This window comes from Trichosurus vulpecula, chromosome 7 (assembly GCF_011100635.1).
Source record: "Trichosurus vulpecula isolate mTriVul1 chromosome 7, mTriVul1.pri, whole genome shotgun sequence".
NCBI lineage: Eukaryota > Metazoa > Chordata > Mammalia > Diprotodontia > Phalangeridae > Trichosurus > Trichosurus vulpecula.
Genome location: NC_050579.1, coordinates 245,437,898 through 245,465,603, shown reverse-complemented (window position 1 = coordinate 245,465,603; position 27,706 = coordinate 245,437,898). Strand labels below are relative to the sequence as shown.

At 46.4% G+C, this 27,706-nt stretch overlaps 1 protein-coding gene across 2 annotated transcripts in view; it reads left to right on the top strand.

The window, feature by feature from the left end:
* Positions 1 to 27,706, top strand: part of FOXP4 (forkhead box P4) — a 95,765-nt gene that overhangs the window by 4,283 nt on the left and 63,776 nt on the right. For both annotated transcript variants that reach the window (XM_036768848.1, XM_036768847.1), the window contains exon 2: positions 21,773 to 22,022. In XM_036768848.1, the coding sequence (XP_036624743.1) occupies positions 21,789 to 22,022 (234 nt within the window). In that variant the 5' untranslated portion in view covers positions 21,773 to 21,788. The remainder of the gene's footprint in view (positions 1 to 21,772; positions 22,023 to 27,706) is intronic.

Here is a 27,706-nt window from a genome sequence, read left to right as displayed (position 1 = left end):
TTCTTTCCAACTCAAAATCTATTATGATCCTGTGGATTGTTACTCACATATTTCATTCGTGTGCCTTCTCTCCTTCCCCCCTCCCCCCACCACCCAGAGTATAAATTCCTACATGGAAAGTACCCTGTCTGTGATGCTGTAGAGAGCTGGGCACCAGAGATGGCTTCCAGTCCCAGCTCTGACACTAACTGGATGTGTGACCTTGGGCAAATCAGTTGATCTTTTGGGTCCCAGTTTCTGTATCTGTAGAATACAGATATTTGACTAGATGGCATCCAATACCCCTTCCAGCTCAAATATTTTTACTTCTGAGCTATGACATTCTATTTTCTGAGATCCCTTAGATCAGATACTCTACTATGCTCTAATATCCTGTTCCAAAGTTCTTCTGTCCTCAGTTTGACATTCAGTGGTTCTGATTCTTCTGTACTTCTCATAGCCTCTGCAGACTATACCTAACAGCACAGTTCTAGGCACATAGCACTTTATAAATGTAAGTTAAATTCAGGTGGATGAGAACTATGGTAGAAGTGGAGGCAACCATGGAAAAGGGAAAAAGTAAGGGCCAGTGGGACTTCCTGGACACAGATAAAATCTTTGACTATAAGGACTCAAGCTCTTAGTGAGTTGATGAATGGAAAGTGTGTATAGGAAGGATTAGTAAATTCGGATGCAGTTAGTTACCTCCTCCTGACTGCTTGTACCTTTGGTGAAAAGGAGAGGAGAGAAGGGAAGAGGAGAATTCTGATTGCAAGGATTTCTCAAATAAGCTCTCTCTTCCCCTCCCTTTCCCTCTCCTTCTGGAACTTACCTGCCTAAATAGGTCTTTAAAAGGAGGCAGCATCACCTGGGATCTTGGAAAGCTAGGAGTTGTATGAGGCAATAAAGAAGAATATTCCAAGACATCTCCAGTCTTAGTATTCCTAGCTCTTAGTATCTAGGCCTTTTCTCTTGCTATGAGGGGTGTATGCCTTGTGCAGTTTCCAGAGAATGGGTGGCTGGTTCAGTAATCAAATTTTTGGCCTGGAAAAAAAAAAAAAGCACTGGACAGGAGGATACAACTTGAATCCTGGTTCTACCACTTACTACATGTGTGACCTTGAGCAAGACGCTGGACTTCTTTGGACCTCACTTTCCCCGTTTGGAAAATGATTTCCTATCTCTCCCTGAACATTGTCAACTCCCTTACCCTCACACTTGGAATTAAATTACAGGTTTCCCCTGTTGTAACAGAGAGACTGAACAAGGTCCAGCCTTCCTCTCTTCCTCCTTTCCTCCCTCTGTTCCTCTCCCTTCCTCTCCCTTCTTCTCCTCTCCTCTCCCATCCCCTCCCCTCCCCCTTTCCTCCCTCCCCTCCTCTCCTCTCCCCTCCCCTCCCTTCCCTTTCCCCTTCCCCTTCCCCTTCCCCGAGACAGATGGGAATGATTAGAGGAAGCCAATGGAGGCAGGTAGAACATTGTCCCCTTCCTACCACTGCATGCTACCATGTCCCTTCAAAAAGACAGATAGATGCCAGTGTGCATAAACTTAATATCAAATGGGCTTGGCCAATTTGGGATTCTCAGTTAGCCACTCTAGATAAAGGCAGAGAGAGGAAAGAAGAAAAAGAAAGCATTTATCTTCTGATTTCCCAGCTCCTCTGCATCCTCTGAAGAGATGCAAACCTTCGCCCTACCTCCTGACTTCACCCCATCTTGTTCAGAATTAGAGCTCTCTGAGCTCCTGTTGTGATGCTGTCTTAGGGACACTAAACTATGGGGCTTATGCTGGGTATGGCAATGGGATGAGGATATGACCCAAATCTGCCTCAGAGGTGGATATTTTGGGGTCCCAGTATTATAATGATATTCTCTTCCTCTTTGCACTGACATAGAATAACTGTGCTACTTGGGGCTAAGTTGGTAGTCCAAGGGCAATGGGGAGTCTAGGGTGGCCACAGCCAGTAGCTGATCAGACCCCTGGATGTGTGGTTACTCAGAGATCACCTCCTCCTCCTCCAATCTCCTGGTGCTGCCCAGATGAGGGGAGAAAATGGGGAATAAAGACAGACCTCTTCTTTCATACTGGTGCAGAGACTTCGTGTGGGTTCAGACCCCCTGAAGAAGTATAGAAACTTAGGAAGAAGAACTGGGGGTGGGGGGACCATAGCACCATAGGTGAGCCTGGCTACCTCTCTTCCTCTGCCACCTAGTGCTCCCTGTTGTCCACTCCAACCTCCCCTATGCTGTGGTTGGTCCCTTTCCATCCATCTCTTCACATGTTTTCCCCAACTCCTCAATCCCTCACTTCTTCCCTCTCTGTCGCTTCCTCTCTGTCACTCCCTCTCCATCAGTGTCTGGCTCCCTGAACATTTATATGGCTGTGCTCTTCCACCTTCTCATGACAGGTCATTGCTGAGCTCTTGGGCTGTCCCTTCTGGTTTCACTGTGCTCCCTCCTTGAACTCTGAGGTCCAAGCTGCTGCAGGATATTAGGGGTCCAATGCCAGAGGCCACTTCCTCAAGGGTGCAGGGATCTGTGACTGGCTTCCTGGACCAGGATGGAGAGAGGAGGAGTCCAGAGGATGAGATGCCATCTTCCTGGAGACATATTTCATTCCATAGCTGCTTGACCTTGAACAGGTTACTCCAAGCCTCAGTTTCATTATTTGTAAAATTATGTGGCTTGAATAGATGTTCTCTAAAGTCTTTTATAATTCAAAATCCTATAGAACTTTCTATAACACCACCCACCCAACCCCCTCCCTGTTCCTCAGGACACAGTCCAACAGTTCTAACCCCAGACCTCTGTCCTTTTAATTCTGTGTCTTAGTCAAGCTCTGCCCCGAGGGCCATTGCTCCGTGCCTCCCCTCCACCTTGCCTGGTGTCTCACACCTGGGTCATCCAGATCTCAGTCTAGCCAAAGATTTTCAGTCCACATACTTCACCACCCCTTGGCTTTTCCTCTGGGCAGATCTCCCTCCTGTTCTGTGTCCTCAGCCGTAGAGAGGGTGGGTTGGGGGTATGGGTTGAGAGGGGTGGGGGGTGGGGAGGGGAGGACAGTTACAGCAGTAGGAAAAATTGTGATAAATTTCTGCCTCTCTATCCAGGACTTGGTTAGAAAGGGGCTTTAGGGGAGTGGTTTGCATTTGAAATTCAAATGAAGGTGGGGGGTGCCTTTGGTGGAACTGTTGGGGCCTGGGCAGAAGCAGCAGGCTTTCTCCACTTCAAAGTACCCCAACAGTAGACTTAGATGATCTCCTTGGTTCAGTCCCTTCCAGCTCTAAATTCTATTATTCCCAAAGTGTGTGTGTGTGTGTGTGTGTGTGTGTGTGTGTGTGTGTGTGTGTGTGTGTGTTGGGGGGAGATCTGGAGGGTGGGTAGGAGAAAGCCATTTTCTATTGGCTGAGGAAAGTGAAGATCCCGGATAACTTTAGAGCACCTTTGATTTAAAGCTGAAAAGGACTTCAGAGGTCATGTAGGCCAACTGCTTTTTTTTTTTTTAAACAGATAGGGGAATTAAGGTGGAGAGGTGGCGTTGTTTGCCCAGGGTCACACAGGTAGAAAATGGCCCAATCAGGATTGGAACCAAGATTCTTGGGTTGTATTCTCCTGCAGTATGCTGCCTATCATTTCCTTAAAACATATTTATAAAAAAAAAAATCAGCCTGTATTTCATGTAGGCGCACAAAAGGCTAGGAGCTGGAGGAAAGCAGAAATAAAGAAAAGCCCTCAAGACCTTAGGGTTTGAGACCTGAGAAGCTCTCTGGCTAGTGGTGATATCCCTCAAGGTGTGATGGTATAGATTTCCCTTTTAGACTCACACCCTTCTGTAGTGAAATGTCGATTGTTCGAACTTTCTTGGAGGGACCTGAGCTGTATTTCTGAGGTGAATCTGGCAGCTGCATAGTGCTGAGAACAATGGGTTTGCCTTGTAGCCAACAAGCCTGTGTAAGCCTATGTGAGTAATTTTACCTTAGAATGAGGATCGTAGGATTTACAATTGGAAGCAAATGTAGAACCCTAACTTTTTCTCAAAATTATTGTGAGGAAAGTGCTTTATAGACCTTAAATTGCCATGAATATTAGTTTTTATTATTGGGGACCCTCCGGGGTCTGTGGCTACTACCTCATTCCTATTTTGTCTACAGGATGAGCCCTGACAGCTTCCCCCCCGCCCCCCGCTTTCTTTCCTCCCCCAACTACTTCATCTGGGGGTGGGAACAGAGAAAAGGAGATCAGAAAGAACCTTCTCTCTCTTTTTCCTTTCCTTTCTTCTTCTCTGATCATTTTTGGTAAGGGATCACTGCCTGGGGGCTCTGGGATGTCCTCTTCAGTCTACTGGCTTCTGTTTTTTGGGAAATCTGCTTGGACCAGAGAGGCTGCATGAGGTTTCCCTGGATACTAGAATGGGTAGCATCGTCGCTGAACTGAATCCAACCCCAGGAAGGGGAGTGGGGACATCATGGTTTGCCAGGAGGGTTGGGCAAGAACAGGTTAGGGGAGAAAGAGAATGAGTACCCTAACTTGAAGAAGGCACCCAAGTTTTTAATCAGGACTCATTGGTTCATCACTAAAGTTTTCACGGAAGTACCAGGAAATACAATCGGGGGTTTAGAGTTGAAAACCTTTGGAGATGGATCTCATTCAACCCCCTCATTTTCTAGAGGAGGAGACTGATGCCAAGAGAAAAGGAAGTGATGTGAACAAAGTCATGTGGGCAGCGATTGGTAGAGTCAGGATCTGAACCAGGGTTCCCTGATTCCAAATCCCACCCCTTTTCATTGGATCACACTGCTTCTCTGGTGCTCTGGGGGCTGAAATCTATAAGTATGAGAGTGTCACCCCCTCCAGGAATCATCTCTCAACACATCAAGAGAAAAGACTTCCTCAGTCTCACTCCTCACACTAACTACCCAAGCCTCTTTGCTCTAGGTAAATGTTTTAATGGGGAGGCAGTATGGTGTATTAGAAAAAAGATTCCCTGAATTTGGAGTTAGACAACCTTGATTCAAATCTTCATTTATTATCTGTTTGACCTTGGACAAGTCATTCCTCGGGCCTCGGGTTGAACCTACTGATCTCAGGGGTCTAGTGCTTTGTAAGTGCTTGATCTCTCAGAGCTAAAGCTCCCTGAGAGCAAGGCCTAGACTCCCATCTCTCTGGGAGCAACTGCCTGGAACTAAGTAAGGTAAAGGAAGAGGGAGGAAAGTAGCTGAGGGCTTGGTGTGGAGGTTTCCACTTTCAGTCCTCATCAAGGAACCCTTAGGACTGGGGATGCCCCTCACACTGTGGAGGACATATTCCCCTTAACTCCTGCCCCAAACCATAGGAATCTACATCCCCTTGACCCGTTCACAAGTGATGGAGTATACATGGAGGCAGATGGAGGCTAGGGAAATAAGAGTTCTGGGTGCTTCTGAGCACATAGTAAAGTGTGCAAAATGTGCTCTATGCCCAAATAAATATATTCAGGCAGGAGGTAACCTGGGGGGAAAAGAACATTGGTTCTGGAGTTAGAAGACCTGGGTTTGAATCTCAGTACTGCCACTTATTAACCTGTGTGACTTTGGGCAAATCACTCACCTCTATGCCTCAGTTTCTTCATCTGTAAGATGAGGGGGTTTGTCTCATTCCCTAACAGATCTCAGAAAACTAAAATAACTGCACTATGTACCTAGGACAAATGCCTTGTAAACCTTCGTGCCCTCCGGAAGTGTAGAGTGTATCCAGCAGAACCTGCAAACTGGGAACACACACACACACACACACACACACACACACACACACACACACACACACTGCTTTGCCCAAATCACAGCAGGAATTAGCCAGCCTAGTCCATTGGCCCATTCCTTCCCCTGGACCACGGTCCTTCCAATTTCTGGAGCAAATAGAAGGGGCCGGGTGGCACAGGCAGGAGGAGGAGTACTACTTTTCTGACATGTCCAGAACCCTAACCCTACAGTGTGTGCAATCATAGGCCCCAGCTTCTCCCAAGGTGCAGTGTGGGTGGGGGACAATGAGGTCCACGAGGGAGTAGGACCCCCCCCTCCCAATTAAGTAGCTAGGGCCTGATTAGAAAGGGCTGTGCCCCCTCCTCCTCCCCTCCCCACCATGCTGATTCCCATCGAAGAGATTTCCCTTCATCAGAATCTCACATCCTCGAGAAATTAATTTGATGCCTCTTCTTATCAATTAATTGAATCTCGTTGGGAGAGCTCAGTGCGGCGGGGGCGGGTGGGGGGGGGAGTGACTGGGCCCTTGTGCACAGCCATCTTGTCTCCCCCCACATGCACACTCCTCTATGGGACACCAGAGTGCCCCCCTCCCTCTGCTCACATCTTCCCACCCCCACTTCATTTCTCTTTCTCTCTCTCTTTTAATTTCACTCATCTCCTAAAATAAAACCAACGGAATCAGACTTCCTGATGCCAGCAGCTCCTGCCAGGCTGCTGCAGGGCTGTCCACCTCTCCCACTGCACAGCTCAGCCTCTCGGCATCTCTGCCTCTGCCTTCCCTTCTCACTTGTCCCATATTTATCTCCCACTTAAATAAATGAATAAAAATCCCTGGCTGTCACCTGCTGTGCCCCTGCCTTATGGAGGAACTCAGGTAGCTGCCCCTCGACTCCTGCCCCAACTCCTGACAAGAGAAGGGAGTGTCAAGGGAGGAAGATCCAATATCTCTACCTACCCTTACCTGGTGGGCCACCCCCTCCCCCAGGGGGAGGTCAACAGAATTGAACCTTTCAGGTCATTCCTAACCCATTTCTGGGTTAATGGAAGAGCTGGAAATGGAGCTGGCCACTGGGCCACAGATAATACGCTGGATCTGGAATTAGAACTGGTTTTTACTCCTATCTCTGGCACAGGCTGTGTGACCTTGGCCAAGTCATTTCCTTCTCTGGGTCTCAGTTTCCTCACTCAATTCGATAGCTACTAAGGACCTACTGTGTGCCAGGCACTGTTCTAGATGCTAGGGATAAAAAACAAAAATAAAAGAGACCTGGGCCTCAGAAAGTTTGCATCCATCTGTAAAATGAGGTCAGGACAAACTTTCAGAATGACCTATAGTCCTGTTTGGTTAAGAATGCAGAGTTAAGAAATGCAGAGAGGACTGGAAAGGTAGATTGGAGACCAATTTTTAGAGGGCCTTTAGTGAGTCGGCATTTTTTCCTATCATCAATAGGGAGCCAGTGAGTATTTTTTAAGTAAGGGAATTGTCTGATTTGTGTTTTAGAAAAATTGATTTGGCATCTACACGAAGGATAGATTGAGAAAGAGAAGCAGTGATCATAGGGCCAAATAGTATGAGCCTAAGGCAAGTGCAGAATGGTATTTGAGGTTAGAGGAAAGAAAGCATTTCTGACTGTATCAGGGAAGCTGACTTTCAGCTCTAAGAGTGAAGGCAGAACAACCTGCGTCCCCTCTAACGCCCTCTTCTATGCCCCCACCCCCTACTCACTTCTACCCAATACCCTTATCTTTATTGCAAAGAGGCCTGGGTAGGGACTGGAGGCTCAGCAAACCTGGTCTGGAATCCAACCAATGGAGTATTTACTGAATGGCTCCTATGTGCTTAGCATGGTGCTGGGTGCTAGCCAGAACAAGGAGGTGGTGAGAGATGCCCCGAGATGTCCCTATTCCTCTGGCATTATGCCCAGAGTAGTCTGACAGAATTCTGGGGCCCTAGGAGAGATGGATGCCTAGAGTGGGTCTAGGGACAGAAAGGAGCCCAAGAGCCTGTCAATCCAGTCCACCTGAACTTTTCCTTTAGAACTTTTCAGAAGTGAGGGAGGAAAGAGGGAAACTCCAAAGTATAAGGCCAGGGGAGCAGTCATCAGGGGTGGATGGAGGTGGCTTTGACTTCTCCGGACGTGGCCAGTGGGGAGAATAGGCCTGGTGCTTGAAATCCAGTGCCAATATAGGTGGTACGCCTAAGCAGGGGCCCTAAATAATATAGTGGGGTGTGGATATCTAAATATGAATTTTCTTTAGCATTGAGGGGATAGGCAAGCTCAGAGCCAGCAGGTAAATATTCCCTGTATCATTCCTTGTGGGATAATGGGAATATACTTACACGCCTTATCAAATTTGAACCTCACAACCCAATAAGATAAGTTGTGAAAGTATTATGGTTACCATTTTGCAGATGAGGAAATTGAGTCTCAGAGAGGCACTGGGCCTTGGCCAGACAGATAGTATGAAAACACTAGGACCCAGGCCTTCTGACCCCTGGGGCTTTCCCCTGGGTCACGAAAGAGGCTCTGAGAAGAGAGAAGGCTTAGAGGAATCAGGGTGAGAAGATATTAACCAAGGCCCAATATGACAAGATAGACCCCTCCCTGGTGAGCTGCAGCTGGCTACTTGCCCAGTGTCCACTGCCTAGTGCCCATCTGGAGCTTCCTGGTGCTACGCGTCCTTTTAGGAACCAGACTTCAAAAATACACCTGGGGTTCTGAACTAAGCTTCTCCTACCCCTTTGCAATGGGGCACCCCCAAACTCAGCCCCCACGTAAGACATCACTATTTTATTAGCGGTCTCTGATTAACCAAACTTGGCATTCCCCTTCTCCTGCCCTCATCTTTCCTGGCTCCGAATCAATGGCTTTGATATGCTAATTAGGGAGTAATTTAATTTCAAAAGGCCGCAATTAACAAGGGTGTTGTGGACATGCTGTAGTTAAGCGGAGTAATCTAATTTGCATTAGTAACAAGCAGGGACTAATTAGAAGCTTAATTAGACACTTAGACGGCTCTTGTGTTTACTTTCTTAATGAGATGGAGTGGGGTCTTTTTTTTTCTTTTTCTTTCTTCTTCTTCTTCTTTTTTTTTTTTTTTGTTAATTCTTCTTTTCTAGATGAAGGCAAGAAATGAGTAGTGAAGGGGAAGCTACCCTGCTAGGGTCTTCAAGTGTCTGAGGTGGGGCCTGCAAGGCGTGTGCCAAGGGTGGTGTGTGGGGAAGTGAAGAGGGCTTAACTATTGGCTGGAGGAAGCTGGAGGCAACTGATGAGATGAAGAGAGGTGAGAAAAAGAGAGGGGAAGACACTAGGAGAAATTCCAAAAAGATTTCTTGCTAGGGGCTCCTTACACCTTTAGGGTGTTTCCTGGGAGGTGACACCACAGCTAAGTGCCCTGCATTCAGACTGGTCTACACTTTTACTCCCACAGTCTTTATTTCCTCTTCCTCACTCTTAACGTTATCTAACTCTTAACCAGCCCTTTCGAAACTCAAGTCCAAGCCTGTACACTGAGCGTTTCCTGGTCCACAAAGATCTCTCCCTCTCTGAATCCCTGTCTAATAAAATGATACAATGAATGATACATTGAATATTTACCTGCCTGCTCCAAGCTTGGCAATCCCCTATATGCTAAAGGAAATTCACATTTAGATAAGACCCGGTTCCTGCCCTCAGGGAGCTCACAGTCCTGCAGGGGCTGAGAGAGTAAGAAATGGTTATATAATAGCGGTTGAGGCACATCAGAGAGTTATCGAACAAAGCATTTTGTGGACTCTGAAGGGGAGGAGGAGAAAGTCAATAAGCATTTATTAAGCACCTCCCATGTGCCAGGCACTGTGCTAAGGATACAAAGAATGGCAAAAGACAGTCACTCAGAGAACTCACAAACCGAAGTGATTACTTCATTAGTAATTAGTAATGAGGGGATCTTGGAGCCCTTTTTGGAGGAGGTAGCATTCGAGTTGGGGTAGTGTTGACTGTGCCAGTAGGTGTAATGGAAAGACCACCAAACTGGGAAACAGTAGACCTGGATCTTAGTCCCACGTCTATCACTATGTTTCTTTAGACAACTCACTTCCCTTGCCTGTATCTCAACATCTACATCTATAAAATGAGGAGGCTGGTCTAGATAATCTCTAGGGTGGACTCCAACCCAGACATTCTGGGATTTTGTATCTACGGTTCAGCTAGCATGTACTGCTAGCTATCTTTGCATATGTGTATGTCTTGACGCTCCAGCTAAACTGTGAAGTTTTTTTTTTTTGGTGGGGGGAGGTCAAGAGACACTTCTCTGTACCCCCTCTATAACTCCTTATGCAGTGCTGTGTACATGTTCATTGAATAATTTGAGGGGACCCCAAGCTGACATCTAAAGCTATCTCTAAGGACTAAACTTTTATGGCGAAGGAGATTTTGAGAATCAGAGACAGGGTAATCTTTATTTCTCCCCCTTCCTGCTATGGTAGTAAGCTCATCCATGACTCTGGCCTCCCACAGATACCAGACCCCTTCCTAAACTCATCTCCTGATGAGTTCAGCCTAAAAAAAAAGTCCTTGGAGCTATGATATGACCTACTTTTTCAGATAGACCCCCCCCTCCCAGCACATCCCATCATTCCAAGGGCCACTGTTCCCCCAAAGGAGTAGAGGTGCATTGGGATCCAGAGAGCCCTTTCAGCAGTGAGGAAGGAATGTCTAAGACTTAATAAGCTTTCCCTCTCTAGAATTTCCCCAGGATCAAGAAAGGAGTCTGGGATGGAGGATGCATCAAGAGAGGCTTATGCTCAGATACCTGGAATAAGCTTTCTCTTCTAATCTGTGGTGTATAGCATCCCTCCCAGCCCTTAAATCTAAGTTCAAAGTCAGCCATCTCTAATAAGCCTCAGATTCCCTGCCCATTCTCTACCTGGCTCCCACAGATCTCTGTCCTATGCTCTTCCTCCTCGAGCTACTTTTCTAATTTGGTCATCATGGGTTTCCACTGATGATTGTCCAGACTCTCTTATTGTACAATAAACACTTGCAATATGGGAGCTACTGAGTCAATTTTTTACCACATGTGGCCCTGTACAGGTAACACAGGAGACCTGTATTCTGATTCTGGCTTGAATACTTAGGAGCTATGTGATTTTGGACAAATCACAACCTCTCTAGGCCTCAGTTTCTCTCTCTTTAAAAAGACAGTAACTGCTCTGCCAGCCTCATAGGTTTGCTCATAGAATCATAGGTTTAAAGCTAAACCAGACCTTAGAGGTCATATGGTCCCACTCTCTCATTTTACAGATGAGGAAACAGAACCTGAAATGGTTAGATAAGGCTCAAATGAGAAAGCAGATATAAGAACAGTCTGAAAAGTTTAAAAATCCTAGATACAAATGTAGGGGGGGGGTTATTATTATTTTTTGGGGAGGGAGCATGGTACACGGAGGTGAATGGCAGGTCTAGAGCCAGAGTACCTGGTTTGGAATCCCAGCTCTGCCATTTAATACCTATGTGATAATGGACAAATTCTTTAACCCCTCTAGGTCTTGCTTTTCTTGTCCATAAAATGAGGAGGTTGTACCAGATGACCTCCGGGGTCCCTTACAATTCTAAATCTATGATGCTGTGTTCATTGTGGGATCAGTCAAGCTTTGACAGACTGACTGGTCCCCAAGGAGAAGTAAGGGTCTTCGGCGTTGAGCGCATTATGAAAGGGACAAGGGGAAGGCTCAGAGTGACGATCAAACAAGCATGGACAGAGGCAAAGCAGCTCTCATTCCAACCAACACAGTCACTTGCTTTCAATTCTCAAGTGAGAAAACAGAGAGGAGCAAAGCAGATGGGGGAGATTTCTTAGCATGCCTGTCTCTGGGATTTGAGGCCCCAGGGACTGTCAGGTTGAATCTCAGGGGCACCAGGACCTCGTGCCATGGGAGTGCAGGTCATACTTCTCTTTTGGGGAAACTGCTGTTAAGTTGGAAAGAGTTTACTAGCATAAACATGTATGGGGAGGGGAGTATGGATTTTCTTTACTATATAATATATAATAATATAATATGTAATATATAGTAATAATCTGCCCTACGTTTAGTTTGGGAGCTTGAGAAGAGCTATGGGTCTTTCTTCTTCATTCCCCCACATACTTAATCTCCTCCATTGTTTGATTTATCTTCTTGTTTCCCTGGGTTTTACAAGGTGGTATGTAAAGGAATAAATGCTGCTCTTAAGTGGACCCTGCAATCTAAGACACCCACACACCCCCAATCCTTGTTGCCATTCCCATTTCTCACCTGCCCCCCAAACACCTTGGCCCAGACTTCCCCTCCTGAAGCCCTCAAGCTTAGCCCCTTCTGTACTGAATGTTCACCAGATAAAGGCTAGTTTCCAAAGCACCGAAGACTATGTGCTGGGGAGGAGGGGGAGGAGAAAGAGAAGGAGAAGGAAGAGAGGGAGAAGAAGAAGGAAAGGAAGAAGGAGGAGGAGGAGGAAAATGGTACAAAAGAAATTCCTCCAGGGCCCTTGTGTGTCTGAACCATAGCAGGGTTGTAGGGGCAGCTAGCTATCCAGGGAACTCACTCCCCCTGTCTCCACCCTCAGATGTCTGTTGAGTTATACTGGGTGAAGTATCAGTATGTTTAACCCCGAGGAAAGAGTGCTTGTTGGGAGGTTGGTCAGGAGACTCTGGTTCAACATCTTTTAGTCTGTGGTTTTGGCATCTACTACTAGCAATACAACTTTAGGCAAGTCACTTAACTCCTCATTTTCCTCATTTACAAAGTGGACTAGTACCTACCTCACAGGGTTGTCAGAAGAAGTTTCCTCAGTATGTGATACAATGGAAAGAGTGTTGAAATTGGAGGCATAGGACTTGGGTTCAAATTCAGACTCTGCCACTTACTACCAGAGTGACCTTGGGCAAGTCCCTGGGCCTCAGTTCCCCATCTATAAAATGAAGAGGATGGACAAATGGCTTCTAAGGCCAATTGTAGATTTGTGATCCTAAGAGCTCTTTGTAAACTTTCAATCAACAAGCATTTATTAAACAGTTACAGTGGGCCATGCACTGTGTTAGAGTGCTGTGTGTTTTCATATCTCTCACTACTGCTTCAGTTTCTCCTGGTTCCAACATTTACCTGGGGGATGGAACTTGGAGAGGTGTAGTTTATAAACAGGAAACCCAAATACAAACTGATATGTGCTCTAGCCCCATCACTAGGCCCTAACTCCCAAGAAATCCTTTAAGGAGAGTGCTTTACACAGATCATCTCATTTGAGCCTCTCAGTAGCCGTGTAAGGTGGATACGTGGCAAAGGTGTAGACACTGAGGCTCAGAGAAATTAAAGATAATGCCTATGGTCACACAGCTGGCAAACACAGAGCCAGGGTTTGAACCCAGATCTTCCAGACACCAGGTCCAGCATTCTAACCAGTGGCCATGAGCTGCCTTTGGTTTGGGTTAGTTGCTTCTCATTGCTGCTTGGTGGTGATGCCTTTGGAGGGGAAGGGTCAGGGAATGTAACTCTCCAATGTAATCTTACTAGGTCAAGATCCACTAGGTTGGATGGTTAGAGAAGGGGAGATGGTACCTCAGATGGGCAGAGTGTCAACTCTCTGAATGAGCCTGAATCTGGCCTCCAAGGCTTTTAAAGCTACCCGGGACCGGGACCTTAGAGGGATGATTCTCTATTCACCAGCTGTATTCCCCAAGACCCGGGTCCCTCTCTTGTAAAGTATTAAGTATGAAAGGCAGCACCAAATAGTTGATCAGTGTCAAAGCCAAATACACTTGGGCTCAACTTGTGTCACTGACCTAGAGTGGGTGTGTGACCCTGGGCAGTCAGTGCTCTGGGAAACCCTCTAAGACCAGAAGTTTCAGAGCAGGTGACAAGTTGCATTACTAGAGGAAATTTCCTCATTGGGGAGTTCCCTTTTAGTTATGAAATCCCAACCCAAATGATTAAATATGGCATTATGCATGGATTGGAAACACTAAATACATGAGAATCTTTTGCTATGAAACCAGACTTAATTTCCTTTTTTGGTTCCACATTTCCCCTCTTCCCCCTTTATTTCCATGTTTTAGAAACACTAAATACATGAGACAATTTTTTTTGGGCTATGAAAATAGACTTAATTTCATTTTTTGTCCCAAATTTCCCCTTTCCTCCTTTATTTCAAAGAATATTTTATCCTTCTAGAATCCTGGATCAGTATTTATGGGTTCCTTGGGAATAGTGATATATTCCAAACTCAACATTAGCCCAAAATTAAGTTGGGAAATGCTAATCGATCTAGTTCCACCTCACTTTTTTCCTTGTTGAAATTTGAACTTAGAGAAATGATGAAACGATTTGCCTAAGGTCACACAGCAAACCAGGACTAGAACCCAAGTTTCCCAAATCTCAGTCAATTGTTCATTCCACTAAATTGAACTGCCTGAGATTGGTGTCTGGATGCAAAGGTCTGCCTAGGATTCCACCTAGCTCTAATTCCTTCTTTTCCTGGAAAATAGACAAAATATGGAGAAGCAGCATGGTGAAATGTATAGAGAATGAAGTCTCAGTCAAGAACACCTAGGTTCAAATTCAGCCCCTGACACATACTGGGTGTGACCTTGACTAAATCTCAACCTATCAGGGTAGGAACAACTCTCCAAAACAATAAATTGCAGAATTGCTGCGTTGGTAGAGGGAGTTTTCTTCCTGGGATCTCCTCTACACAGCTGAAATCACGGTCCAGACCAAAAAGAAAACTGCATTGGAGATTTCAAATTGGCTGTGATTTCATGGGTGGCTGCTGGCCTTCCACAATTGCATGTCCCACCCTGCCTCACATGATTTCATGAGCTGCTTTGGCCGAAGGTAGCTAACTTTGTAGTGATGACCCTCTTCGAAGTTAGATAGGTTAATCCTTGGGAGACAGCACACACTTGATAGCTGGGCTCACCTTCGAAGCTTTCCAGCTTGGTAGGACCTATCCGAATCAGTGCTTTGCTATCATTGCCCTTCAGAAACCTAAGATCACCTCCACGCCATGATAAGGGGTCAGGACGTGGCTTTACTAGAGATTATATATTACTGTAGATTGTCTATACGCAGAGGGACGTCCGTCCTCTACCTCTGTTTGGATATTCTCGGTGAAAAGCTGCCCCTAAGTCCTAAGGGTCGGGCTTTGTCTTTTCAAACTACACCTGAAAGCAAGCTCACCCAGGGAGGTGTTTATGTTATGTATTTCTAAGACCCTTATAGATCCAGGTTCTTAGAATTTAGAGATTAGAGGTTACCTAGCCGAGGGATTCTTAACCCGGGGTCTGTGAACTGTGTGTGTGTGTGTGTGTGTGTGTGTGTGTGTGTGTGTGTGTGTGTATGTATATATATATGTATATATATATATATATACACGTTGTATTACAACGCAATTACATTGCTTTGTAGTTTTATCTTTTATTTTATGCATTTACAACCAGTATTCTGAGAAGGGGTCTCTAGGCTTCCCTAGACTGCCAAAAAGGTGCATGATACAAAAAGAGGTTTAAGAACTCCTGCGCTTGTAAGAACTCCATGCTAGTGGGAAGTAAAACTGATTTAAACCTCGGTCCTGTGACGCCAAATCCGGGGCTCTTTTCACCACTTCTTCCTGGCCAAAATGTACTTCGGCGTTAAGGGGCCAAAAAGTGAGTTTGCGTAAGTAGACGAGGTGCAACACGTATCGGGGTGCATGTGCACTTTCAAAATCAATCTCCAAGTGTGTGCACACGCACGCAGGAACACGCACCCAGACCCTCCAGCTGGGCCGGTTTGTGTGCATGTGTGCGCTTAGCGGAGCGCGCGCCTGGGGGAGCCCGCAGGGGCTGCTCCGCTCTCTCCCAGGGAAACTCTGGGCATCCATCAGTCTGTTAATTGCACTAATTAGAGATCGTGGAGGTGTTAATTGGAAAACCCTGGTATTGTGCCTGTTTGGGGAAGAAAACGTCAATAAAAATTAATTGATGAGTTAGCAGGGCGGGCGGCGGGGGTTTGCGGCGAGTCACAGGGTGTCGTGGCAAATGTTACCGCTCAGATTAAGCGATTGTTAATTAAAAAGCAACGGTAATTAATACTCCCGCTGCCATATGGTCCCGCTAAAAGACACAAAAGGTTTCTCTGTGTCTCCTCCCGAGCCCCTACCCCCACCCCAGCACCCTCTTCTCCCAAAGCGCCTAGCGTGGTCCTGGCTCCTGCCCCCAGTGATCTTGCCTCTTCTTTCTGATATTGTCACCGCCGATTCTGGCTCTGTAGAAATGGCTAGGCCAGGTTTTAAGTTCGGCGCTCTGCTGTTCTTTATTTCGAGGCCAACCCTCCCAGCGGAAGTTGTAGCTCCGGGAACCTCCTGAGCCCAGGGAGCTGGAGAAGGTGGCTCTAGCTCTGGCTTGCTTTCTCTGAGCTTTCTGGCTGGCTGCTGCCGGAGGAGCCCCAGCGGCTTCCAGGTCTCAGAGCTGCGAGGGGCTGACTGCTCCCCCTGGGGAAGTCACACTTGGAATCAGGGGAGGGGATGGGGCGGGGCGGGGCAAACCTGCTCTCCTTTCCTTAGAGAGATGACGAGGGGATGGGAGCAGAGGCCATAAAAGGCTAGCGACTCATGGATTTCATTGGTTTATGGACACCCCACCGCCCACCCCATGAGAGAACTATCTACCAGTGCAGGTCAGCACCCGAAGAGGTTAAGTGAAGAAGACCTAGGTCACAGAGACAATATGTCAGAGGTGAAACTTGCTTATCCCAAGTCTAACAGGCTCCAAGACCCGCCGTCCCTATACATCATACCGTGCTATCTTCCTGATGAAAGCATTGGGAAATTGGAGCCCCGGAAGCCGACTGAGTTCAATTGACTCCCAAAAATATTTGCTGGATGAAAAGAAGAGTGCGATATTATATATTTTAGTGTTTGTGTCACTGCTCAACCACCAGGCTTCCTGGGGGCGAGACTGTTTTCACTAAACTTTGCCTTTCCTCCAGAGCCTAGAATAGTGCTCTGCATAGACTAGGCCCTTAACACATATTTCATATTCGTTGATTGAATGAATAAATGTGGGAGAGAAAGGGAGGAAATGGGAAGGAGGGTGATAAAGTGGAAGGACAGAGGATGTTAGGGAGATATTTGGGGGACGATTTAAGTATTTAGGTAGAAAAGGGGAGATACTTCTTTAGATCCATTAGGTCCGGACTGAAGACCTATGAGTAAGATTGTGAAGAAAAGGAGTGAGCTGGAGGCAGGCAAGGAAGCACATGTGTCAAATTGGCCCCTGTGGCTGCCGCCCATGGAGCTGGGCTCTAGGTCTTTCTGTCACCCAACAGAACTCAGGATTTGGACTTGACTCCCCTCATCTTTAGTCCTCCCCTGAGGAGGTTTTTTTGCAAGGACTTCTTTTAATATTCACATTTTATTTCCCTTCTCCCCTCCTTGCTCCTCTTTTTCTCCCTTCCTTTTCTCTGTCATTTTTTCTCTCTTCCTTTCTTTCCTCTTTTTTCCCTTTTCCCTTTCCATTCTCTCTTTTCTTCTTCTGTTTTCCCCTGCTGGTGACTGACTCTTGGAGCCATGGGGCTGGGTCAAGACAAACAGCCTCTGCTCCCTGCCCACCCTAACCTCCCCGCCCTTCTTGCCGGCTGAACCCAGTTACATCTAAACCTGCTCCCTCACAGCTTACCCAACATACCAGCCCCATTGCAACACATGGAGGAGAGGAAGGCAGGGGGTGTGGAGTCTGGTTGTGTGAGTGTAAGGGTGTGTGTTAGAGTACAGAATGTGCATGGGGGGAGTGAGTGTGGGGGTATGTGGGTGGGAGTGAGTGACTGTGTGAGGAGGTGTGCGGGTGTGTGTCTGCTAGTGCAAGGGCTCCAGGAGGGAACAGAGAACTCCACATGGGAATTAATGTCATTCATACACCCTGCGGAAATGACTTTTCAAATGCATATAATCTCAAGCATGCAAATGAGAGGCTTGCTTCACCCTGTTTAATATGAATGATCGGCCCTTGAATAGCTATTATTACACGCCACATTGCAGCAATTATGTTGTTCACTGGTTGTCTTCTGCACCCCCCCCCAAAAAAAAGGGGGCAGAAAAGAAAGGGAGCTCTAGGCTTTCTTCTCTCTTCCTCTTTCTCTGTAGCTTTCTCCAAACTTGTATTTCCCAGCTGTTTGATTAGTGACTCAGTAGTGTTTGTGTGTGTGTGTGTGTGTGTGTGTGTGTGTGTGTGTGTAAATGCATGTGTGTTTACAGGGGGGTGTCCTCTTCCTTCCTAGGAGGGCAGCTATTGGATCCTCCTTCCACATCTCTCAAATTCTGCTCACTGGTCCCTGAACCCCACCATAGGTTTGAGTGTCAGCATCAGCCAAGAAGATAGAGGCCTGTGAATTGTCCCCCTCCCTTTCCTTCTTCACTCCCCGATCACATTTTCATCTGGCCTGGTCCTGAGTCTGGGAAGGAGTGGAAGGCCCTGCAGTCTGGCCGGTGGTGGCCAGAGGTGGGGGTCAGCTCTCTTGGTGTGAGCTGAGCCTGTGGAGGAAGGCCACAGAAGTCCCATCAATCACACCTCAGCTGCTTGCCCTCAGGCTGACACCACCATTAAGGCTGGAGACCAGAGTGCTCAATCTCTTCCAAACCATCACCCCTACTAGGGCCAGGCCCCTGCCCCTGCTGCAGCCCCCTAGCCACACAACTTTAGCCCCCCTCCCCCTGGGGTGACAGGAGGCTGGTCTAGGTTGTAGCACAATGTAAGCGTGAACCCACAGGGAAATTCACAAACACAGAAGCAGCAAGCACATGGATACACACACACACACACACACACACACACACACACACACCAAGGACATAAATCCTTATGTATGGATCTGGTCATTTTCTCTTCACTAGCTCCCTGTTGCCAACCAAATAAAGCTCACACTCCTTAGCCTGGCTTTCAAGGCGTCTCACAATCTGGTGCCATCCTTCCTTATTCTTCCATATTCTTCCTTCATCCAAACTAGATCATGTACCTTCCGTCTTTTGTGCCCCAGTTCCTTTCCTTATATGGCTATATATATTTTGCCCACCCCACCTGTTGAATTCTTAGCCATTCTTTAAAACCCAATTCAAACACAAAAAGCCTTCCCTGATCTCCCAGGTTGGTAATGACCTTTCCTACTGGTAGCTCAAACTTTACAGCTCCCTAGTACACTTATGTGGGACATTGAGGGGGGCCTGGAGTCAGGAAAACTCATCTTCCTGAGTTCAAATCAGACTTCAAACACCAGCTGTGTGACCCTGGGCAAGTCACTTAACCTGATTTGCCTCAGTTTCTTCATCTGTAAAATGAACTGGAGAAGGAAATGGCAAACCACTCCAGTATCTTTGCCAAGAAAACCTCAAATGGGCTTACAAAGAGTGAAACTGAAATGACTGAACAAGTACATTTACAAATTATTTCCTATCACACAGTTATCTGGGTAAATGTAGGATCATAGGATTTAGAGTTGGGACAGACTTTAAAGATAATCTAGTACAATCCCCTTCCTTTTACAGATGAGTAAACTGAGGTACAGGCAGAGTAAATGACTAAAAGTAAATGACCTAAAGTCATATAGCTAGTTAGGAACAAAGCTAGAACTTCACTACAGGTCCCTTGATTTGAAATGCAGCGTGCTTTCCACTACATTTCATGTCCTCCTAATATTCCTTGTGAGCACAAGGACCATTCAATCTAACCCTTAAAAAGCATTTATAAAGCACCTACTAAGGGCAAGGTACAAGGCTAGATTTTAGGGACACAAAGAAAAATTAAATGAAAATCAAGGAGTTCACAGTGTACTGGTAGGATATAATGTGTAAACAGATTCATATACACAAATTTACTTGAGGTGGGAAAGAGAATAAATAAACAATGGAATCAAGAAATTCAATTAGGAGGTGCCTCATGAGCTAACCTTTGAATGAAGCTGGGGCTTCTGAGAAATGGAAGTGAGGAGGGAGCGTATTCTAGGCATGGGGGAAAGGCTGTGCTAAGACAGGCAAGAAGTATATTACCTATATCAAATTTAGGAAGAAGGGAGAGGAGGGAGGGAGAAAAAAATCTGGAAATTAAACTCTTGTAGAAATGAATGCTTAAAATTGCCTTTACATATAATTGGGAGAAAAATATTATTTTTAAAATGAAATTTAAAAAGAAAATTATGAAGGCAGGGGATGGAATGCTGAGTTTGGCCTATAGCAAGTAGGTTCAAGGTACCGTAAACCAAAGACCTTGGACCTTGGAACCCATCTATTCCAACCCCCTCATTTAACTGTTGCAAAAACTGAAATCCAGGGAAATTAAGTTGGCCTCGGATAGGGGGTAAAGAGGAAGGTCATGTCTTATCTAATCTTTATATCTCCCCCCCCAAATACCTTTGCACACAGTAGCTGCTTAATACATGTTTGTTGAATTGAAATGTAGCACCTAGAATCATAGGATTATAGATTTAGAGATGGCAGGAATCTGAGGAATTCAGTCCAACCACCCCAGTATACAGATGAGAAGACTGAGGCCCAGAGAAGGGCAAATGACTTGCCCAAGATTACACATTAGTAAATTAAAGCCACAGGATTCAAACTCAAGGCTTTCGCTTCCAAATCCATCACTCTCCATAGAATTTGACTGGAAGGTCTCCCCAGTCCTCTCACATCTCAACGACAAGGGTCATCTACAAAGACAGAAACCCAAACCTAGCCATTCTAGGTCAACCAAAGAAGGGCTGGGAATTCTGTCTCCTTTCAGGGAAGAGGGAAAAATCCTGAAGCCATAGCTTTGGCAGAGGCTTGAGTTGTTGATGTGTCCTCTGAATATCTGACTGTTTTCCAACTGTTCATTCCCTAATTTTCTATGAAGCCATGACAAAACAAGATTGGAAGAACAGCCCTCCATCCTGGGTATACTGGGTTCTAAATCAGAGACACTGGGAAGATATATCTGGCCCTTTTCCCAAAAGAAAACTGGGATTGACTGGGGTGGGTGTGGGAGCAGTTTTGGAGAAGCAGGGAACAGTTCTAGGAGCTGGTCTAATTGGGAAGGGTAGTGGGACGCTTCTCTTTTCCTAGATATGTAGAAGCCGCCTGATAGAATGGAAAGAACCCTGAATTTTGGAGTCAGAGGTTAGTCTAGATTAAAATTCCAGCTCAACTAACTAGCTGTATGACTAATTATATGGATCATTAACCCCTCAGGGACATCAGTTTCCTCACCTGTAGAATAGAATGGGGAAGGTGAAGAGAAGGAAGGTTCTGACTCTTTTATTAATTGTCCGTCACTTAGCACGATGCCCGACGCACAGTAGGCACTTAATAAATGTTTATTCGGTTGGATTGGTCCCTCTCTAAAGTCCATTAAAGTCCTATAATTTGGTTTCTAACCCCCACACCCCCACCTCACGTTAATTTCCAGGGAGGGGGGAGTCAAGTTAATTTCTTCCTATCTCTCTCCTTCCCCCGCCATCTCCACATACTGTGAACTTCCTCCTGTGAATTTTTTGAGGAGGGTCAGTTGGAGAGTTGGGGACAGGGCTGGGCAGACCTGGAATACAGCTCTTCTAAACTCCTAAGGGCCTTATCCTAAGAACTGGAGAAAATAGAAGTTAATAGGTTTTTAACAAGGAGTAGGAGAGTAACGCCATCGCTCCGCTGCCTTCTTCCTGCTCAGCCCTTCCAGTACTGGGGTCTCCACATGCCCAATGTTAGACTAGAGATGGAAGACTCACCTAATACCAGCTTCACTCTGGGGATGATTCTCCTTTCATCCCCCCCCCCCACTTCTGCCTTGGCATGTGCTTGGGGGAGCTTCAGGCCAAGAGGGAGGAGGCTACAAGCAAGGGAATGTCTGCCTGCAGAATTTGGGGGAGGGGGTTGGATAGGGTGGGGGTGGTGCCTGAGAAGCAGACTCTAGTTGGGGCATGTGGGTATCGGGGACAGAAAACTGCCTTGAGATCGGGAGCCAGCCCTGCCGGCCCAGGTCCCGAGTCTCAGCCCCTCCTCTCTTCCCTACCCCCCTCCCCATCCCCGTCCCCATCCCCTCCTCCAGGTCCCGCTAGAGCGACATGATGGTGGAATCCGCCTCGGAGACAATCAGGTCGGCCCCGTCCGGTCAGAACGGAGTCAGCAGTCTCTCCAGCCAGAGCGATGGTGGCGGTGGTGGCGCTGGAGCCGCAGGAACTGTGACAGGAGCAGGAGGAGGAGGAGGAGGAGGAGGAGCAGGGAGGGATGGAGGAACCGGCGGGGAGAGCAACGGCGAGATGAGCCCTGTGGAGCTCTTGCACTTTCAGCAGCAACAGGTAGGAGCCGTCTCTCACTCCCCTTCCCCCACCCAGCTCGTTCCCCCCCCCCCCGACCCCCACGTTCAGCGGCCCCCCCCCCCATCCCATTTCAGCTCCATCCGTCTGTCTCCTCTGATCCCTCAGGCTGGGGGGAGGGGAAAGAAGGAGAACTGGGCCTTACTCCCACCCCCGGCTTAATGAGAAGGGAGCTTCTGCCCGGTGACAAACTGCCTTTCTTCCATCCCTCCGGCCTCATTTCTCTGATCTCGAAAAGGTTCAGTCTTCTAGCGCCCCTGCCAGGCATCGGCTACCATTTAGTCTTCTAGGTGGCTGGGAACTGGCAGAGGAGATGGGGCCCAGGGGAATGGGTTAAGTCTAACTTCAAGGAGGCTCCCTTCGGGAGGAAACTCTAGGGGGTGGGGCTTGGATGGAGCCTGAATTGACTGGAGAGTTACTGTGCCCTCATCTGGGAACTAGAAGGACCAGAGTCTGTGCACGTTCAGCATGTGAGTGGATAGATGGTTTAAGGACCATGTGGCCCATTTCTGGGGTATCCTGTGATTGAGGCTGGCTGGGTAGAGATCCGCCTACTTTGATCTTCCCAGCAAGGTATAGTTAAAAGAGATTTGGGTTCAAATCCCATCTCCACCACTTACTGTGTGTAATCTTGGATGAGTCTCTTTTCTGCTCTCTGGGTCTCAGTATTCTTGTCTATAAAATTGAAAGAATGCTTTGGCATCTACGTCCCCTCCAGCCCTAAATCTATGATCTTATGAACTATGATCCTAAATCTCTCTGGCCAGTACCCCCACCTCTTTTGTCCCCTCAGGGTTCCAGGGGGCCCAGGCATCCAAAGATGATGTGGTCCTTGCAGCCTGGAAGAGGCCTCCAGTTCTAGGTTGCAGGTTTGGGGTAGGGTAAGGGAAGATAAAGGATTTAGAGTTAAGTGACCTTAGAGATCCAGTATGTTCCCCTCATCTGAGGATGGGGCAGAAATGATGTCTAGACCTTTCATGTCATCCTCTTCAATCCAGGAAATTCTCTCTACCAATAAAGATAGGCACCTCTCCTACAGCTTATCGTCTCAGAGAGTTGTCTAGAAAACTCAGACATTAAGTGACTCCTCCAGCCAGTATGTGTCAGTAAGTCAGTAAGTAAGCACCTACTATGGGCCACTGTGCTAAGGGGATATAAAAAGAAAGGCAGAAGACAGTCCCTGCCCTCAAGGGGCGTACAGTCTAAAGGAGAGACAGCTTGCAAACAACTAAGTACAAATAAGTTATATACGGAATAAATAGGAAATAAGCAATGAAGAACTAGAATTAAAAGGAGTTGGGAAAGACTTCCTATAGGACATGGACTTGAAATTAGGTCTTTCTAATTCTAAGGTCAGCTCTCTATCCACTGTGCCACAATATTTTCTGAGTACCTAATTTTTTGATAGATCAAATTCATGGGGATCCTCTGGGTCCCTCTCTGTTTGAATACCACCCCCACTTCCGTATCCTATTCCCCCTTTCAATTATGCCAGCCCCCTCCCTTCCCCATACACACACCCTATTTCCTGTAAATAATTAAGGTCAGAACTGTGTCTACAAGACAGTTAGAGCCACTGACACTGCCCAATGAGCTCAGCTGTATGTATAATGACAAGGCAGGGGCCCCAGGTCTCATGGGTTGGGGAAAAGAGGGAGAATCATGCTTTACTTGTTTGGGGAAAACCGGCTGGGCCAGCCTTCAGCCTGGGATTCTCCTTCATTTATTTGTTTTTGCTTCTCACATCTGAAGCTGCCCCTGTTAGCCCTGATGGCTTCAAGGTGAATGTGGAAATACAAAGATGTGAAAGGGAGGCACACCCCTGCCATTCCAGGCCCCAGCTGAGGCCCCAGCCTGTCCCCTCTCCAATCACTCCACTGCCACTGCCGCCCCCAACCCTAACCCCGGACACTAATCCTGCCCACTCTGAATCACATTGATCCTGAGACCCTGAGAGGAAAGAGAGGCTCCTGGAATCTTCAAATCTGAATTGCAAGAGATTTTCAAAGTGATTTAATCTACCAGCACCCTCTCAATTTACAGATAAGAAAACTGGGGCCAAGAAAGAGAAAGTAAATTGCCTCAAGTCACTCTGCTAATTTTAGCTACAAGAATAAGCATCGGAACCACCTCTGGGCACTCTCAGACCATTGTTCTGACCTGAAGTGGATCTTGGAACATCAAGTATTAGATACAGAAAGTCAGAGCCAGGAAGGACATTAGAGGGCATCTAATTCAACCCCCTCATTTTACAGATGAGGCAACTGTGGTTCAGTGACTTACCCAATGTCATACATGCAGTAAGCATCAGAGGTGGGATTTGAACCCAAGACCTCTGACTCCAGGAGACCTTACCACTAGTACCATGACACCTCCTGTCTTAGATTATCAAATATTAGAACATAGAACGTGGAGTAACAGCTGACTGGAATCTTAAAATCATCAGATTATAGGCTTTGAGCTGGAAAGAATGTGGGTTGCTTCATTTTGCAGATGAGGAAACTGAGGCACATGGAGGTTAGTGACTTGCCCATGGTCATACAGGTTGTTGGGTGGTTGTTGTCCTTCATTCTCGAAGAGGACCAAAATGACATCACTATACTAGAGTCAAGCTTCAGTGTGTCCGATTGTGGTTGATCAGACCAATATGAGCTCCGAATGTTCTACCACAGATCAGGCACAAATAGCCCATGTGAATATTTGGGGTGGATTCTCTAAATATGTGCATCTCAACTTTCTTTTGAGAAATGGGTAGTAACCATCTTAAAATATAGAATGTTAAACACAGAACATGGGATTACCTGGGCAGGAAAAGACCTTAGAACATGGAATATTAGAACACAGAACACAGGGCTCTCAGAATGTACAGAGTTATAACAAAGAACATAGAAGGGTGAGGGTTAGTAGAAAACTAAGGCTTCTCAAACATCTAGATTCTAGGCTAGCCTCTCCCACTTCTCCCATTTTTCAGAGGAGGAAACTGAGGCACAGATGTGCAGTAACTGGCCTAAGGTCATCTTATACCACTGGAGTGTGTGTCAGATGAACCTAGAACTTCTCTGAAAGAAATTATTGCCTTTCTTAGTATCATTTGATGCTGGAAGAGTTTGAGCGCTGAAAAAATAATTTCCTTTTCCCTACCTCTTGGAACAGAACAAGAGATGTTTCCAAGCCCCCGTCTGCCATTCTAGGCGGATATACTGTCTGTTAGTGTCTCGGAGTGTCCCTAGCGATGCTCAAAAATCCCAATAAGAGAAGGTCTCCAAAGGCACATCAGGAACCCTCGAATCAGAGCCCCCTTTCTCCTGGGGAGCAGGAAGCAGAAACTCAACTGGTTTTCCCCGTAACAAAAGTGCAAATGTTCCCTACCCCACCCCTAGACAGACAAACTTTATATCAAAACACAACAAAAAACAAAGCACTCCTACTTCAGAAAAAGTCCCCCAATCCGCACCCATTTTTACGTGGCTATATACCCCCTCCGGCAAGGGTTCCTGTACCATGCTCCCTCTCCCCCTCCCTCTAAGTGTGTGAACTGTGCCAGGAATATTGAATGCAAGGGGAAATTATCACCTAGGGCAAAGTCTTATTTTAAAACATTTATTTAGTATTTGAAAAAGTACCTCTTGCTTTGAGGAGCACCGATAGAGTAAAGTATGGACACAGATATCTAGATAATTTAAGTCTGTCTTCTCAAAATCCCCCACAATTGTAGCCGTGGAGGGCCTGAATTTCTTGGGCTAGCTATATTTAAAGAGGCAGTCTGGGATGATGGAAGGAGCCCTGGTGGCTGCCCAGTCAGGTGACATTCCTGCCATCTCTTAGCCATGTCACCTAGGGTAGATGACTTTCCATCTCTGAGGCTCAGTTTCCTGATTTGTAAAATCAGACAACCTACCACATGAAGCTGGTGTGTGTGGGGGGGGCGCGGTGTGTGAATAAGATGTTATATGTAAAATGGTCTTTTAGGGTAAAGCAATACAAGAAGGAAATGTCAAACCACTTCAATTTCTTTGCCAAGAAATGCCCCCAAATGGGGTCACCAAGAGTGGGACAGGACCAAAAAGATAAGAGTTGTGAGCTGTGTTGTAAGACTGGAAGGGACTTTATGGAACATAGAGTCCAAGCTCTTTACTTCACAGCCTGGGAAACTGAGGCTCAGAGAGGAGAAAAGGCTTGAACCAAGGTCAGCAGTAGGGTTAAAACTTGAACCCAGTTCTTTTGACTGAGACCTAGTGTTCTTACCTTTGCACCACATGGTGCCTCATTTTCTACCAAAGTTTTCAGTTTTCCACTTCAAGAGAGCTATGTATACACAGCCCATGTTTATGTGTTCTGTTTATTCCTGTTTTTGTTTTTCTTTGGACTTTTAAATGGCCCAATGCCCTAGGCAATCCTTCTGTTTCCCAAATGTGATGCACAGGGTGGGGCCCTAGCTAACCACAGCCCAGTGAGGGGGGGGAGGGGAGGGAGGGGCGGGGAAGGGAGTGGAATGGGGGTGGGGAGGGGAGGAGAGGAGAAGGTTGGAATATAAATTCCATCACTCCTTCCCTCACTGCTTTTTATTAGGGCTACTTGGGGAGCCTTAGGTCCTGAACTCTCTGGGACCCATATAACCCCTTCAGCTCATTGCCTTGGGAATTGGCCAAGCAGAGGGGACTGTGGGAAAGAAACCCTGGTAGCTGCCCCAGGGACAGGGCCCCTTCTTCCTTCTCCCACTCCTTTATCCCTCCTCCACTACCCCTTCCCATGCTCCAGCATCTATGAGGAAGTCCTTGGAGGCCTTTCCTTAAATAAATAAATACATTATGTCTCTATAGAGCTGAAACTTTCACATACATGATTTCATTTGATCCTTTCAAATAGGCATTATTTTTCCATTTTATAGATGAAGAAACAGAGGCCTGGACATGTTAAGAGACTTACCTGTAGGCCTACTGCTAATTAGTGTCAAAGCTAAGACTTGGATCCAGACAGTCTTCAGATTCACAATCCAATACTCTTTGAATGGCATCTCTGAAGTCTGCCTCTCCATTAGGAAAAAGGGGGAGGAAAGTACAGTGTAATACACTTAGTAGGTGTTCATTAAATATTTGTGGAAGGAAAGAAGCAAGGAAGTTTAGCTCCCATTCCCCCAACACTCCCATCCCTCCCCCAATGATAGGAAATGACCCTCTGGGACAGACTCTTAATGAAGAGTTTATTACTTGAGTTAAGGATGAGTAGACCTTCCTCTAGTCTATATCTTTTCCCCTATTTTTTACTGAGTCATTTTCTTACATCATAATAATTTTTTATATACTCCTCCCCAAATGCACATGCATGAGTACACATACATCGAACCCTTCCTTGTAACAAAGAAAAACAGATGAGCGAAAGCAATGCACAGAGCAGCCACATCTGACAACATATACAGTGTTCCACCTCCATAGTCCCCCACCTCTCTGAGAGACAAGATATGTATTTAATCCTCTGTTTCCTGAACGAAGATCCTTCACTGCAATTAATCTGGGTTCAGTTACCATTTAGTACTGTTTTTATTTACATTATTGTAGTCATTGTGTATACTGTTTTCTGGGTTCTACTTTCAATTCCTGAATTCTTTGAATTCCTCTTATTTATAGCTTTTTTATAGAGCAATGATTTTCTAAAACATTTGTATATCA